The sequence below is a fragment of the Dendrobium catenatum genome, unplaced genomic scaffold (assembly GCF_001605985.2).
Source record: "Dendrobium catenatum unplaced genomic scaffold, ASM160598v2 fragScaff_scaffold_542, whole genome shotgun sequence".
In the NCBI taxonomy this organism is placed as follows: Eukaryota; Viridiplantae; Streptophyta; class Magnoliopsida; order Asparagales; family Orchidaceae; genus Dendrobium; species Dendrobium catenatum.
In genome coordinates, this window is record NW_021319004.1 from 3373119 (window position 1) to 3390887 (window position 17769).

General features: G+C 38.8%; 2 protein-coding genes across 2 annotated transcripts; one reads left to right on the forward strand and one right to left on the reverse strand.

Moving 5' to 3' along the window:
- The first annotated feature begins 3061 nt into the window (after positions 1–3061).
- On the forward strand, positions 3062–3889 carry LOC110108472. The gene has a single exon (XM_020839134.1). The coding sequence runs from the start codon at positions 3062–3064 to the stop codon at positions 3887–3889; it is 828 nt and encodes a 275-aa protein (XP_020694793.1).
- An 8008-nt stretch (positions 3890–11897) lies between these two features.
- LOC110108398 (G-type lectin S-receptor-like serine/threonine-protein kinase At5g35370) lies at positions 11898–14712 on the reverse strand. Its single transcript, XM_028694724.1, is given in 1 exon segment — positions 11898–14712. A coding segment is annotated over 1 exon segment (2661 nt). The 5' UTR covers positions 14613–14712; the 3' UTR covers positions 11898–11951.
- Positions 14713–17769: the final 3057 nt, after the last annotated feature.

Sequence of the window (17769 nt, forward strand, 5' to 3'; positions counted from 1 at the left end):
TTTGCTATTTACCTATCTAACACTAAAACTTTCATATTTACTGTTTAGCCACCCAAAACACTAATAAGTAACCTAAAATGCCACTCCCATTACCTCCGTCAACCCCGATCCTGTCTTTTGTGCAGGAATCATCTCGATCGAGCGACGTCGATCTCTCTACGCCGCAGCTCTTCTCCAAACTGCTCAGCATTCTCCACGCCGCAACTCCTCTTCTCCACTCCGCTCAGGCTTCTTCCCCGCCGCTGCTCGTCGTCTCCACATTGCTTCCGTTAACGACTCCAATTTGCAATATTCTTGTTCATTCTAAGAAGAAAGGAACTATACCTTCATATTATTAGCACAACGTTCAACCGAATATCAGAACAAAAAATCTAGTAATAATCTATACCTTCATCTGACAGATGTGATATTCTTGCAATACATATTCTATATAGCTCAAATCAACTTCAGGTAATTCCATTAGAGGAAAATAGAAGAGCTGACCGGAAAACAGAGCAGATTCACAATACCTCCTCCATTGGAGGAAAATAGAACAGATTCACAGAGCAGAGAGCGCCGTTTATGCGTTCAATAGCAACTTGCCGGTTTTCCGATATGCCTAATGGATTTATCGGAAGCTTTTAATGGTTTGGAATTTCCTCATGGTCAGGTTCTAAATGTAAAAGAAAAAGGGTATTATCTAACCTAGATAATGAAAAGGAGATTCAACGGCAAACCTAGAGCTGTTCGAGCGCGCGAGGAAGTGTCGTCTGAGCGCAAAAGCTGAATTCCTCCCATTACCACTATCAAACCAAGGCAGGAAGAGCTGACCGAGAAGCAGGAGGCAATCGAACAAGCGAAGTAGTCGGTCGGTTGTGCAGTTAACGGAGAGTTAGTTTTGAAGAGGGACGGTGTTTTGGGTGGTTGAACAGTAAATATGAAAGTTTTAGTGTTAGATAGTTAAATAGCAAAGTTTTAAGTGTTATGTATGTAAAAATCCCTATTTACTAATGTGGCTCTGCATTTGGGGATTTTAGAGCTTGACTTTGACTAAAAATCTAATGATTTTGAGCGCGTTCCTTCACGAGGAGGCGCTAAGGCGGACAGTGTGGCAGGGTCGCCCCCACGTGGATGACGTGGCGCTATCACAGGCGCTAGCTCTGAGTTACGCGACGTAATGAAATCTTAAATGCACTACTTCTTGAATCTGCTTTGAGATTCGAATTTATTAGAATAAATTTGCCATTCTCTTTTAGTTTTCATAAAATATTTGACGAAATATTTTTTTGAATTATAAAATGATTCTTCAATATATTTGGTATTCGGTTGGAGAAATATGCCTCTTTTTCTTAGGAATATGGCAGAAATTTTAATTAAAAACAAAATTGTTTAGTTTAGACAGCTAACTATTAAAACAATAAATTTTAAACATGGAGTGCTTATAGTCGAATTGAGTGGCTTGACGAGACGAATCCAACGACCTCAAGATTGCCGAATTTCGACATCATTAAGACCTTCAAATGTCTGACTAACGGTACATGATTAAGAGATTCAATATCGGCCGTCCATCCAACTACTCCCCATTTACCCTTGATCTCTCACTTATTTACGGGCAATGCCACTCCATAAATCTATAAATAGACTCCTAATTTCTTTTGAAAGGGGACCCAAGCAAGAAGAAGAAGAGAAGAAGAAGAAGAGAAGAGAAGAAGAATAGGAGGGAAAAAACTCCTCGATCATCGCCGGAATTTTGCCCGATCTCCAAGTGACGTCGGAACTCTGCCCGACGTTGTAACTGGATTTCAATCTAGAAGTGATTCATTATAATCTGATCGTCATAAATTTTAAGGACGTGTCAGCCTCTTGTATCTCAAAAAAACACTAGTAAAACTTTTTTAATTGGGCGTGGCCCAGTGATTTTTTTCCCTTTCCAGGATTTCCATGTAAAAATCCTGACGCTTTTATTTCTCTCATGTTTGTGTGCTGGATATCTATACAATGTCGAGACGAAAACTTTCTAAATCTATCGCCGCATATATTCTAGCCCACAACAGTACTAAAACTCGGTTTTAAGAAGCAATAAAAAAGTCGTCCCAAACGAAGCCTTTGTCTTAGGCTTCATTTAGGGCGGCTTTCTTACTGCTTCTTGCTTTATAGTACAAAAATAAAAAAATTTTGTAATAGAAAGTTTCTTTAAAACTTAATAAGAAAGTTGTTTCAAATAAAGCTTTAGCCTAGGACAACTTTTTGTTGCTTTTTAAAAGAGCTTTTTAGTTTCAATTTCTTTATACCTAAAAACTATTTTAGAAAACAATGAAAAAGCCGTCACAAATAAAGCTTTAATGCGATTTGAATTTATTTGAACGGACTTCAAACAAGTATGCTCCAAATTGCTCATACTAAGCTTGATCTCACGAGCCAATCAGATTAAACTAAACATTAGTGGCTTATGTATGCTTATCTTATATTTGGAAAGTTTTAATGTGGATCTCATGTAATAAAAGAGATATAATTAGCTTATCTTTTTTTTTTCTATGCCAAGATTTTAGTAATTCATATTATATCATTAATATATTTATATTTTAATAATGTATTTTTTCTAATATAATCTTGCCTCTTCTCCCACCGGGTTAGGAACTTTTATTTGGTCCGGTGTAAGGATGCCAATCTAACATCTGTAATACAACTGACCGCAATCTAACAATTATTAACGTCATTATCCCAATAATGTTCGAGCCTTGTTAAATATTATTATGATTTTGTAAAATATAAAATTAGATGTTTATGATATTCTCTTGTCATATTATTGCGGGCTAGAATATATGCGGTGATAGAGTTAAAATTTTTCATCTCAGCGTTGTACGGATATATAGCACACTATTAGTACACTCCTCCAGCAACCTATCAGATGCTAACACGTGGTCTTACATCCTGTATAATTACCTATATATACGAGCTATGTATCTACGAAATGATATGAATAATAGTTTACTATTTCCAGTTCTCTTCCTTTGTCTTCTCCCTTCTTGTTCTTTATCTTCTACATGGTATCAGGCCTTCTGCTTCTTTCTTGATCAGGACGATGGCCAACTCTCCGAAAGCATCCTCTGCAACCGCCCAATCTCACATTCCTCCGACTGAAACCTCCCAGATTTCCCAGTCGCTCAAATTCGTCGTCTCAAATCTCAAAACGCTCGTCCCGAATCAACTCTCATCCGAGAAATATCCTCTTTGGTGTCATCAGATTTCAAAGCTTCTCCGCGCCAATGATTTCGATCACTTTCTTGCTCCACCCACCCTCTCACTGGACTCCACTGATCCTGCCGAAGCTTCGCTGATCAAGAACTGGCGGTTCATAGACCAGAATCTTCAGACAGCCCTGTGCTCGACGATCTCGCCGACTGTACTCCCATATATTCTTCATCTCGACACCACACATGAGATTTGGCAAGTTCTTGAAAGCCAGTTTCAGGCTACCAGTCGATCCAAGGTGATTCAGCTCAAGAATGAGCTTCATCACATATCCATGAAAAATTTCTCGATGATCCAGTATCTTACAGAAATCAAGAAGCTCGTCGATCAAATTGCATCAGCTGGGTCTACAATCGATTCTGAAGATATTGTTCTCTACATCTTGAACAGTTTGCCGTCGGCGTATCACTCGTTCAAAACGTACATTCGGAACTCACCCACTCAAATTCGTCTTGAAAATCTGTATGCCATGCTTATCAGTGAAGAGATCCATATCAATGCTGATGCCACTCGCAACTCCGTCGAAACCAGTCAACAATCGGCTCTATACGCTAACAAGGGTCGAGGTCGTCGCACTCGAGGTCGCTCCAACCAATCTCAAAACTCGAATGGCCGATCAGGACAACAGCAACAACAGCTAATCACTTGCCAGATCTGAACCAAGAAAGGCCACTCGGCGGATGTATGTTGGCATCGCATGAATGCTAATTACACCCCTCAAACGAGCAATCCAAAACAGAACAATGCTCTCACGGCTAACTCCGAAACTCCATCCTACAATTGGTACTTAGATTCAGGCGCCTCCTCCCACATGACCAATGCGGTAGATAATCTCAACCAACCAACCACCTATCAAGGAGCCGACAGTGTCTTCATTGGGGACGGAAGAAACATTCCCATTGCTCACTCGGGCACGGGAATACTTCCAACCCCAAATCGTAAGCTTCAACTATCGCATTTACTTCACGTTCCTAACATTTTGCACAATCTCATATCTATATCACATTTAGTTAAAGATAACAATATCTCGGTTGCTTTTGATCCAATGGGTTTTGTGTTTAAGGATCTGACGACAAATCAGGAGCTTCTTCGCGGTCCATGTAATGCAGGGCTGTACAAAATAAGTCAAGCTAACAATACCAAGACAAGCACATCAGCACTTCAAGCGTCCAAGAACTCGGTCTTCAGGTGGCATGACCGCCTCAGACGTCCTCACCTCCGCATACTGAACATCATAGCTCACTCAAATCCTACTCTACATATTCAGCATTCCTCTTATTTTCCCTGCAATACCTGTATTCAATGTAAAAGCCACAAATTACCGTTTATATCGTCTACAACAAGAAAACAATTCCTCTTGAACTTGTGCACTCTGACGTATGGGGACCGGCTCCGGTTACCTCTACTCAGGGATACCGTTTTTTCGTTATTTTTGTGGATGATTTTTCGCGTTACACCTGGCTTTTTCCGATTACGAATAAATCAAATGTTGTTTCTGTTTTCATACAATTTACTACATACATTGAAAATCAAACTAATTGAAAAATTAAAGTCCTTAGGACAGATGGCGGCAAGGAGTTCATCAATCAACAAATGCATACATTTCTCCGATCCAAAGGGATCCAGCTCCAATCCTCGTGTCCTTATACACCGGAACAAAACGGTGTATCAGAACGCAAAAATCGTCACATAGTGGAAACGACAAGATCTCTCATTCACAGGGCATCTGTTCCTTTGGTATACTGGCCTGAAGCATGCTCAATCGCGGTATACCTCATCAACCGTATGCCATATCCCAACACTCAATACAAATCACCGCTGCAACTTCTGTTTTGCAAACATCCGGATTATGATCATCTCCGGACCTTTGGCTGCGAGTGCTTTCCTCTTCTACCTAGCCACTCGCGGAACAAACTCCAACCCAAGTCCAGCTCCTTCGTCTTTATGGGTTACTCAGAAATTTACAAAGGATACAAATGTCTCAACAGGGAATCTCACAAAACATTCATCTCTTGTCATGTTACATTTCTTGAAGACTCATTTCCTTTTAATCAAACTACTTCTCCTCCGCAGATACAACCTCGGGACATCCCCCCTTCTCTGCTTCTACCGGCCTCTAAGGCATCAGACATAAAACTCTCCAACCCAACCTACCCAGCACAAACATCAGCTTCAACACACCATGAGCCAACATTGCTCCCGCCTCCCAGTCACACTACTTCAGACGTCATTCCTGTCCAGGACACAACTTAGACTCACCAGACTATACAAACCAAGCATCCCATGATTACTAGGCTGCAAACAGGATCCCTAAAACCATCCAAGAGTCTCAATCTCCTCGCCACAGCCTCGTCCACATTGGATCCAGACCCCACTAGCTTCGCTGAATCCAACAGTCACTCTGAGTGGCGACAAGCCATGGCCGAAGAGTTCATAGCTCTTAAAAACCATGGCACATGGTGTCTCATACTACCTCCTCCAAAGGCATCCATCTTAGTCTGTAAATGGACGTTTTGTAAGAAATTCAATTCGAACGGTTCGATGGCCAGGTTCAAGGCGCGCCTCGTGGCTCAAGGAAATAAGCAAGAGTACGGCATCGACTATGGCGAAACATTCAGTCCGGTAGCAAAATTTGCAACCATTCGTATGCTATTCACCATAGCTCTCTCTCAAGGGTGGACCGTGCAACAACTGGATGTATCGAATGCCTTCCTCCACGGCCAACTTACAGACACGGTCTATATGGCTCAGCCGCAAGGATTCATAGATAACACACATCCAAATTACGTATGCTGGCTGCGAAAATCAATCTATGGGCTCAAGCAGGCGCCCCGACAGTGGTACACTACATTTACAAATCATCTTCTCACTCTCGGATTCCAACAAAGTCAAGCTGATCCGTCGCTTCTCACGTTTCATCACAATTAGTCGCAAATCTTCCTCCTCGTCTATGTCGATGACATTCTGGTCACCGACAACAACCAAGAAACCATCAACAACGTTCTTTCCAAGCTTCATTCTCAGTTCAACATGTGAAATCTAGGACCGGCACATCACTTTCTGGGTATCAAAATTCAAAAATTCAAAGATAAGTTCTTTCTCTCTCAAGCCTCCTATGCTACATCTATCTTGACTTCAGTTAATCTAACACATTGTAATTCTTTAGCCAACCCGTCGTGTACGAAACTTCCAACTGAAGTCATCGAGGACACTATGCTATCGGAACCCAGCACATACCGCATAATCACTGGATCATTACATTATCTAACTCTAACCCGTCCAGACATTGCTTACGCGGTCAATGTGCTATCTCAACATATGCATGATCCTTCTTCTCAGCATGTATACCTCCTCAAATGTTTGCTACGGTATATCAGAGGAACCGTGGAGTTCGGACTACCCATTCTCAAAGCTCAGCTCAAGATCAAGACATACTCTGATGCTGACTGGGCCAGCGACCCTACCACGAGGAAGTCCACGACTGGTCACTGCACCTTCTTAGGCGATACTATTATATCCTGGGTTGTTAAAAAGAAGGCTACGGTTTCCCGATCATCCACGGAGTCGGAGTATCGGGCTCTAGCGGCGGCTATTGCGGACTCCATCTGGCTCAAAAGACTACTCAATGACTTCCTCATTCCGCACAATCAACACATGGATCTATTCTGTGATAATATGTCGGCTATAGCGCTTACTCACAACCCGGTATATCACGCCAGAACTAAGCACATTGAGATAGATCACAGATTTGTTCGTGATCACATTCAAAATCAAGCTATTCGTCTTCTACCGATTGGGACAACCTTCCAAATTGCGAACATTCTCACGAAGCCATTATCTACTCCCCGATTTCAAGAATTAAGATCCAAACTGACCATTCAAGATTAACGCTCGGTTTGACGGGGGCAATTAGTACACTCCTCCAGCAACCTATCAGATGCTCACACGTGGTCTTACATCCTGTATAATTACCTATATATACGACCTATGTATCTACGAAATGAGATGAATAATAGTTTACTATTTCCAGTTCTCTTCCTTTGTCTTCTCCCTTTTTGTTCTTTATCTTCTACAAGAGAAATAAAACACCAATATTTTTACGTGGAAAACCCTGGAAAGGGAAAAACCACGGGGCCACGCCCAGTTGAAAGAATTCCACTAGTATTTGTTTAAGTTACAAGAGGCTGAATCGTCCCTAAAATTTAGGAAGATAATATTACAATAATCAACTCTCAGGTTGAAATTCAGTTGCAAACGGATATCAGAATACTGGCCAGAGTTCTAGCGTCACTTGGAAGTTAGGAGGAACTCCGGTGCCACTTGGAGGTCAGACGGAACTCCGACGTCACTTGAAAGTTGAGAGGAACTCCGGCGTCACTTGGAGGTTGGGCAGAACTCCAGCATCACTTGAAGGTCGGGCGGAACTCCGACGTCACTTAGAGTTTGGGTAGAACTCTAGCAGTGGTGGAGAAGGAACTTCTTCCTTCTCTTCCTTCATTCTCTTTTCTTCTTGCTTGGGTCCCCTCTTAAGAGTGATGAGCTATTTATAATTTTATGAGAATGACATGGCCAATAAATAGGAGGAATATCAGGGGTAAGTTGGGAGTGATTTGAATGGATGATCGATATTGAATCCCTTGATAGTAGACCATTTATCAGGCATTTGAAGGCTCTAATGATATTAGCATTCGACGATCTTGGGCTCGTTGGATTCGTCTTGTCAAGCCGCTTGATTCGATTATAAATATGCCATATTTGGATTTTTTTTGGAAATCCAAATTATTGATTTAACCTTCCAAATGCGCTTCGGATCTTTGATTTGAACTATTTTGGGCTCGGATTGAGTTGAATTTGGTGTCGTTGTGTTCGCATTTCCGAGACGTTAAGTTCGCTGGAATCGGAGTTTAGATGGTCCCAGATTTAATTTTTGAAGCTTCCAACTTGTTTTTTGCCTCGAGATTCGCGCCTGATCAAAATAATTCTTTGATGATATATCACATATAATACTTAATGATCAGTTATTTCTTTATTTTAATAGCTTAACTCTGAAATTTATATCCTTAAATATATCCCAATTCTTCTAGAGGTCAAAATCAATATATGTCATCTGATCGTACCAAAACATATTTGTTTTCTCTAATAACATTTATTGTTAATTGATAATATCATAGTAATTAAGTTATATTACATATCATTTACTCATCCTTTTTTTTTCACTAATTTTAAGTTTATTTTTGAAATATTTTCTCTATGTAATCTTCATGACTAGTTTTAAAAACATAATCTTAATACCAATCATTAATGTATTCTTATTATAATTATCAATTTATATGACTTAGCAATTAGCTTTTTATAATAATCATTTATCTTTCTTTCTTTCAATATATATAATTTATCATTAATATGGTCAAAATAAAGCCAATAGTTAGCATAGAAATAGACCTAATTTTTACAAATAAGCAAAAATTTGCTCTGCTGAAAAATATGGATAAATCTCATTTATCTTGGGATCGGATCCAATAATTTGGCTAAAACCTGAGATTTAATTAGATAACTCAAGATTTTGGTTTCTTTTGGGACAATTTTTTTATTTGATTTCTAAAATAAATTTTTTTAACAATTTTTTTTTTTTATTAAAAAGCTGATTTAGTTCCAAATGAAACTTTAGGCTTCATTTAGAATATCTTTCTTAATGCTTTATAAAATAACTTTTTAATATAAAAGATTTTTGAATTTGAAATTTTTATATGAAAAATTATTTTAAAAATAATAAGAATTAATTTTCATAGCCTATAAGTGATTTATATTATAACTTTTTTTATTTGTTTGTGAAGTTTCCGATACCAGTTTTATTTTGTTTAAGAGTTTGGGTTGTTGAATCTCTCTAGGGGCCCAAAAATTGTGGGCCGTTTTTTTAAAACGACAAATTTCTCGGTCAAATTTGTAAGGTTTTTCGGCCCATTCCAAATTTAAATATGTGGTTCAATTGATCAACGGCTAGCAATTGATATTGATAAAATTAAACAAGGTTTTTTCTTTCTTCTTTTAAATGAAAGGATAAGATTCAAAGGGGTGTGGGGGAGTCAAGTGAGTTCGTGAACTAGCTTGAACTCAACTTGTTTATGAGCTTGTGCGTTTGTAACTCATCTTGGTTAGCTGGTTGTGAGCTTTGGTTATCAACCAAGAGGTTTTGGATTCGAGTCATGCGTAAGTTTATGTGTGTGTGTTTGGCTTAAATGGCGTAATTGTCCAAAAAAAACTTATTAAACCATGAGGTCGTGTTCAACTCTTAATTAAAGCTCATTATTTGAGTTAGATCTTAAGTTGACCCAACTTAGTTGCTTGCCAACTAGCTTGCTTAATATGTTGATTGTGGTGTATTATAAATCATCAATTTCTGACGTTAAGTCTCTACTAACAATAACCCTAATTTCCAAATGTTGTGCAAACAGTCATAGTTGAAATAAATTCACACAACACATACACAATGAACATGACGGTTTACATGGTTTGACGAAGATGCCTACGTTCACGGGGAGGGGATGATTTCACTATATTGGAGAACAATAGGGAATTACAATAGCTCTCAAGCTTTCTCTCTTACCAATACAATATCCCTTTCCCCTTTAAATAGAATTTGATGCAAACAATTTAGGAAAGACTTTGTAAACTAAGATCTAATCAAATCCACAATAAAATCAAATAATTAGGAAATAATAAATTCCCTAATCAATGAGCCATTAAAGCTTTACAAATAAAGCTTTATTATGATTTGGAAGAAAATCCAAATTAACAATATTAAGATTTAGAAATAAGTCCAAATCAATAATCTCCACATCATTGTTAACTTCAGAAAGTGAAAGATGACAAATCAGACTCTAATATCAGCACGACTGCACTCAGATGATTGCCTACATACCCCCTAGCAGCTCACCACTCTCTTTCTCCATTAGTGATGGTGAGATAACATGATCGTTTCTAAGCACTCCTATATTCCCCTAAAAACACAAATCTTCTTTGAATATCCTAATTGCCCTATTTGCATTGGTTCTTTAAAAATTTTCCCACCGCATAAGCTTCATCCACTTGTGATGGTCACATCTACTTCACCCCCCTCAATGAGGAAGACAACCTATTTAGTTACAGGGAAAGAATCTTGAAAGTTTTTTTTTAGGACATTTAGACCATTTAAGGCAAACTCACACACACAATGCATATACATAGACTCGAACCCTAGACCTCTTAGTTGGAAGCCTAAGCTCTCAACCAATAGGCCAAGGAGAGTTGTGTGTGAATCTTGAATTTTTTTTTTGTGACGAGGAAGCACTGTCCTCAGGCCATTGAAAACCCTGGTCGACCTAGCATGCAACCCACACCAATTTACACGGGCCAACACTTAAGGCTTTCACTGATTGCCAAGGGATTCGAACCAGAGACCTAAGCTTTTTCCAGCCGGTTCTTCACCACCCGGACAAGTAGCGGTGGGTAATCTTGAAAGTTATAAAATCAAATCTCTATCATATCATAGACTTCTTACATAATCATTCAGTGTGAGTCGTCCTCTCCTCTGGTTTGATTTTCCAAGAAGAATATTTTAATTTATCAATAAAATTTGAAGTTTCACTAAAAGAAGAAAGAAGCTTTTCTGATCATATAAAGAGTCGAATCAAGCAAACACAGTTGGATTAGCACGAGTTATTATTTCATAAAGGAAGTCAGCGAAGCTAATGAGGAAAAAAGCTTCCAACAAGCCACAAAAAGATGTTATCTCAATGGTTAATGCAAACTCATTCAAAATTGCTTGAAGAGAAACATTTTACCTCTAGAATTTATAAAATCCTAAAAATAAAAACTCTATTAATTGTTCTTTTTTATATAATAGACTACATTAATTCTTTATCATTAGAATGAATTGTTCTTTTTATATAATAGATGACATTATTATGCATCTTTTATAAGAATTTAAATGTTTTATTATTTTTTAATAAAAACTAAATATACAAATTTTATTCAACTATGAATACTTCATGGCCTGACGATTACTCCAGCAATCGAGAATTTTGCTCTCTGTTATAAGGGCATCTCCAACCAAAGTTTATTTTTCACTCCAAAATGCATTAACTTGTTTCCAACCGAACTCTATTTTCTAACACACAAAAAAAGAATATTCATAATATATTCTTTCCCATATTTCATTTTATATAATTTTAATCATAAATTTTATTTATCGAATTTTTGAATTAATCTATTATAATTAAAAAAATGTATATATGTTGATTTTTATTATTTTATTATAATAAAAAATATGTCTCCAACCGAAAAACTCATAAATTTTTATCTTAATGTTGTAACTTAAATTAATTAATTATGTGAAAAAATTTAGATTTCTAAGAAAATAAAATATTTTTAATTTATTATTTTAATTAGTAATACAAAATTTCTAAACTTGAATTTTAAAATTAATAATGGATTTTAGAATTAAAAAAAATGACGGATAAACAGTGCGACCCCGATCAAATGACTTAAGCATTGGCACTTAGTTGGAGTGAAAGAAGAATGCCGTTCCATTGGAGTTGCCCTAAGGGCATAGATTAAAAGTTATATAAATTTGTGAATATTTACTTAAAATTCTAAAAAAAATTATGAATAATTCATAATGATTTATAAAATAAAAATTTAATTAATGTTGCTTGATGATTCCCGACAGCCGAGCCTCACAATTACCACAAAGAGCTAAACCCTTTCCCTTCAGCCTGAGACATCTTCGGCCGCGGCGCAAAAGCGTCGGACCGAGAAGCCGTCCCATTCCCCACCTCATCGTCATCGGTCAGATTCACGCCGAAGCTCCCCAAATCAACAATTCTCTTCCCACATAGGAGCCGGAGAAACGCAAGCTCCTCCGGCCTCGGGCGCGCCACCTCCATGCTTCCATCAAGCATCGCCGCCACTGCGGCCATCGATGGCCGCAGAGCCGGCCCCTCATGTAAGCAACAGAGCGCCACTTTCACTGCCCTCTCCACTTCCTCCTCCCTCACCCTCTTCTCCAGCCTCGGATCCGCAAGCTCCAAATACTTTCCTTTCTCGTGCATTTCTAAAGCGAGAATCGGAAAATACCCCATTTCCCCTTCGCCGGAGGTCACGTTTGACCATCCCTCGGATGTATCGCTCTCTACCAACCAGTTCTTCTTCCCTCGAATAATCTCCAGAAGCACCATCCCGTAACTGTACACGTCGGCTCGATCCGATATGGCCGAATTGGCGAGCCATTCCGGCGCAAGATACCCTCTTGTGCCCCTCATCGTCGTGAAGAGCCCGGATTGTTCGCGGCTAATGAGTTTCGCGAGGCCGAAATCTGAAATCTTGACGCCGCCTACGTCGTGGAGGAGGATGTTCTAGGGCTTGACGTCGCAGTGGACAATCTTGCGGTCGCAGCCGGAGTGGAGGTAGGCTAGCCCTCGCGCCGCGCCGACGGCTACGTCCATTCTCTCCTGCCATTCCAGGACAGGGCCGCCGGTGCAGAACAGGGAACGGTCGAGTGAGCCGCGGTTCATGTAATCGTAGACAAGGAGGCGGCGGCGGCGGCCTTCGGCGCTGAAACCGCGGAGGCGAACCAGGTTTACGTGGTGGATGCTGCCGATGACGGCGATCTCCGTGCAAAATTCCTTTTTTCCATGGATGCTTCCAGTGATGCCGGCGCTGATGCGCTTTACGGCTACCGTGGTGTTATCAGGGAGCTCGCCGCGAAACACCTCGCCGAAGCCGCCGGAACCTATTTTGGTAGAGAAGTTATTAGTTGCGGTGACGAGTTCAGCGTAAGTGAATCGTTGCGGTAGGCCTTTGATGGAAATTTCGTCGGAGTTTTCGGAGTCCTCGGAGTTTAAGATGTCTCTGGTGGAGCTATCGTCGCTAGTGAGCTGTGACCAGGGTTTCCGGCCTAAATATATCTCCCTCAATGGGGCTTGCTTGTTGTTGCCGCTCCGTTGTTTATGGCGGCGCAGACAATAGATTCCTACGAAGAGGATAACGACGAAGAGTATGCCGGCGATGGATGGCAAGAGGATTGGGACAAAATTGGAGCTTTCAGCGGAATCATGCTGCGGTTGCGTCGAAGGTAGGATCTTGATGTATCCTTCACCACTGTCGACAATCCCTTGGTTGCTAGTGCTAAGAAGTGACCCGATCTGATTTTTAATCAAGAAGCAGGATTTTGAAGAATTCTGATAGAAAAAGCCCAAGCAGAAGCAATTCACCGTGCAGAGGCTACGGCATGACGAGAAGTTCCCGCCGGCTCTAGCTGGGATCGCGAATTTATTGGCGAAGTAGCCGGTTTTACTTCCTAGGCTCAGATAAGATGCTTCCGATTGGTTCTTATTGCCGGCGCAGTCAGATATGGCGGCTAAACTGGAGCTATCGGTCGGCGAGCAACCGCCGGAAGGCAACGCTTTTAACGACGCCGGGCAGTTGCAAACGACATCTCTACTCTGCACCGTGCACACGTCCAGCTTGCCGCAGGACAGCGGAAGATCGCAAGCACCGCTTGGAGCGACGAGCTCGTTATTGAGTACGGAGCCTGTGCCCGAGTATCCCATGACGACAAGTTGGCCGGTGGGTTCCAGTCTGATGAATTTAAGCTTCGTCAAAGGTAGGTTAACGAAATAAACCGCTCTCCCGCCGGCGGAGAAGAGATAAAGCCCGGAGCCATTGGAAGCCATGTAGGCCACGGGATCGTTGAGGTCTTTCACCGAGAGCGGATCAGTCGACAGGCGCCAGTACTGCTGATCTCCATTCGACCAGAAGAGGATGGCGTCTTCGAAGTTGACGAGGAGGCGGTAGTCGCCGGCGGAGGTGGTGAGGGATGAGCCAACGGGGAGGCGCTGGGAAGAGAGAAGGGTATCTGTAGGGTGGTCGAAAGATTGCCACAAAGACATGTTGGCGGCGTCGAGGAGGAGGAGATTGCCGGATTCAGTGAGTTGGAGGGCGGCTGCGTGTCGGGAAAGAACAGGGGTGGACCAAAGGAAGGAGCCATTTGGGAGGGAAATGGCGAGGCCGGCAGTGGAGAGGGATAGGACGGAGTTGTATGGGGCCGGAGCAGCGGGGTTTGCAGACCAGACAATTGTAGAGGTGGGAGTGTGGAGGATGGAGAAGACGAAGGAGGATTGTGGGGAGTCAGAGGAGAGTATGGCGGAGAAGGTGGAGGAGGTGGAGGTGAGAAAGAGGCCTCCTTTCTCAATGAAGTTTATGCTTGAGGCGGTAAAATTGGGGTAGAGGAACTCGATGGCGACGGGGGTGGCGGCTGGACGGTGGAGGAGGGGGAGGTTGAGGAGGAGGAAGAGCATGCGTCGACGAGTAGGGGCCATGGGAGAACTGAGTTTAGCGGCCATGCGTTAAAGGTGACGGTTTGATGATGTGGTTGTGTTGGGCGTTGACCTTGGAGTGAGTGGAGTGACGTGGCATATATGTTAATAAAGGGCCAAATTTAAACAAGAGCGTATTATTTTCTAAAATTAGCTCAAAGAGTATATTTAAAAAATAATTAAAAAGAGCAAAATAATCAAATAATTTTGTCAACTCTTTTTTTTTTTGGGAAATATTTTGTGTACTCTGAATATGCTAAATAATTTGATGCATGTCCTATATCATTCGACGTATTCAATTAAAATAAATAAAATAATAGAAATAGGGAGAGAAACGGAGAGATGCGAAGGGAGAGAGAGAAACTTGGTGAACAAATGGAGTACACGAAAAGCAAAACACTTCACAGGCCAAATATTATAAAAAAGTATAGGCAAAATTTTAGGAAGAAGCACGGTTGTTGTCGATATTAGGAGAAAAAGCGTAATAGGGGAATAATTTTAAAAGCAGCGTTTACGCCATTCGGTTCAGCGTATTAATACGATACGCTAGCAGAAACCACGCATTTAAATAATACGCTAATACTTAGAGCGCATTCTTAAGAATGCGCTACAATATAGAGCGCATTCCTAAGAATACGCTTATAAGCTAGGCGTATTCTTTGGCTGCCACAAATACCAACACACGATATCTTATTCTTTTTGGCGTTATCGCCGACCATATCCGTTTTTTGCGGGCAGTCTGTGGTGGCTGGTTGGCATTCAGTGCATCGATATATTGAGTGGTTGGGAGCTGCCGATGGCGTTGGGAGTTAGACGGGAAGCGGTTATAAAAGCAGGGTTGTGATGAAAATGTAGCAGCCCGCAAATCCTTGAATTCAGAGAGAAAAGAAAGAGAGGTAAGTGCAGTTTTATTAAGATTTTTTATTTTTTTGTTGAATAATTGTCTGATTTTTTAGTTTATAAAGCAATTATATGTAATATGTCCAAACTTTTGTATGAATAATTTAGCCCGATGAATGTGCGTTGAAGGACAGCTGTTTGCTAAATTTTGTATTTTGTTTGTTAATTTTTTTTGTTACGATGTATATTATTAGTTGAAGTTGTTAATTTTTGTTGGAGAGCTTGTATTGGATTTTGTACTATTAATTTTTCATTAGTCTTAAATATGAGTTTCATTTATAATTTCATATGTTATACTGCTGAGCTTATATGATAAGTTTCACATCCATTTCACTGCCTTGTCCGAGTCTATTAAAAAAAATTTTGTGGCGTATAATTTCATTTTAAAAAATTTATTTATTAAGTATAAGTTAAAATAGTTAATTTAAAAAATCTGAGCTAAAATCCTTATGTTCCAGAAGGGTATTCTTAAATTTTTCTTAATAGTTACAGCCTTAGCTAAAATCCTTATTAGGTATTAGTTATTTTAAATTTATTTATTAAGTATAAGATAAATTTTATTTTGTTAAATTTAAATTAGTTGAAGGTGTTAATTTTTTGTTGTTACCATTATCTCATATCGTTCCTTAGCTAAAATCTTTATGTTCCAGAAGAGTATTCTGAAATTTAGGGTAAAAATAAAAAGAGAATTTGATTGGTGGTATTATCAAGATATCTTCTTTTTCATGCAGTTGTAATTGGAATTTTTAATGAGATATGTATAAGTGAAAAAAATCATGTGATTATTTTTAAGAGATTTAGGAAAGCATGAACTGATTTGCATAGCTGTTAGTTGTAACTTTGATTTTCTATGCAAATCCCCATCTATAAATACTATTCGTTTTGGACATTACATTCAAGGCAGAGAGAGCGAGAGAAATATATACATCCAGGGAATGAAATTAAAGGAAAGTTTTAAGTTTGGAAGACGCAAGACAAGGTAAGAAGAGGAGAGTTGAGAAGAAAAGAGTTCTTGAAGAAACTTCTCAAACAGTTCTTGGGTATCTCATGATAGAAAGATTAGACCGAAGCTTATTTGTGCAATAGTGGCAGCAAGTGTTAGTATACAATGTGCATCAACTAAATAGTGCAAAGTAATGATGGTTATGCAAGATGACATTTTTAATCTTCCAAAAATATGGAAATCTTTTAAATACAATAGATGCGAGAGTTGGAGTTTTATTTTTAATATTTTCTTTGTTAAAAGCTAAACAAAAATAAATAAATTGCAAATTTAAATAAGAAACAGCTAGGAGATGTAATATCAGACATTAAACAAATTTGGTGCCAATTAATTGAAGTTTTCAATAGTACACCGAGTGATTGGAATGTCGATATAAGAAAGCACATAAATGACGAATGCTAAGGCCATGAACTTAGGACATGTATCAGATAATTTTTTTTCAAATAATTAACGTTTATAATTTTAAAAACAACACAAGTATAATGTAAACCCTAAACTTTAGATTGTTTTCCCTTTTTTATTTTTTAAACATTATTGTTTAGTGAGTTTTTTAACGTTTCTTATTTTTTTCAGATAAATAAAGTTGATTGAAAAACATTCAAAATAACTTTTCAGTATTTTGAATGCTTTTAAAATTCAACTATCACCATTGGCTACAATATTGTTGTTCCCACGAAATCAAAGATGTCGCCACCCGCCCCACAAAAACCTTAGTTAATATTTTTGATTTTTTAAAATTTAAATTCTAATATTAAATGTTCATAAAAAATATTAATTTATATAATTCTTAGAAAAATAAAATTTACCTTTTGTTGTTCTTGTGAAATATAAAACCACTGAAGCAATATTAATTTTAAGAAAATGTATATGATTCATTATTGAAATAAATGTAAACTCAAATATAAAATAAAAAAAAGGAAATTATAGAAAGTATATATGTAGAGTACTTTTTATTTAAAAAAGTTTATATAGCAGATATGGATTTGAATATTTCATTAGAATTTTTAAAAACAAATTTTAAAGAATAGAAAAAAGTAATAAGAAAAAAATATGATTAGAGAGGTATCAAAAAGAAATCATGATATATTTAGGAGAGATTTTATTTGATATCTGCAAGAGATCAATCTTCTGAATCAAAGTTAAGACACTTTTGTTATTTGTTTGTCAAAGCAAGAAGTTGGACTATAGGCTAAATAATGAAGACCAACATATGAAAAAAATGAAGACCAACATATGAACCAGTATAAATTATGAAATATCAGGTGAACGTATTTTATTAAT

Coding starts and splice junctions, on each gene's coding strand:
- LOC110108472 (XM_020839134.1), top strand. CDS start 3,062: ATGGCCAACTCTCCGAAAGCATCCTCTGCAACCGCCCAATCTCACATT.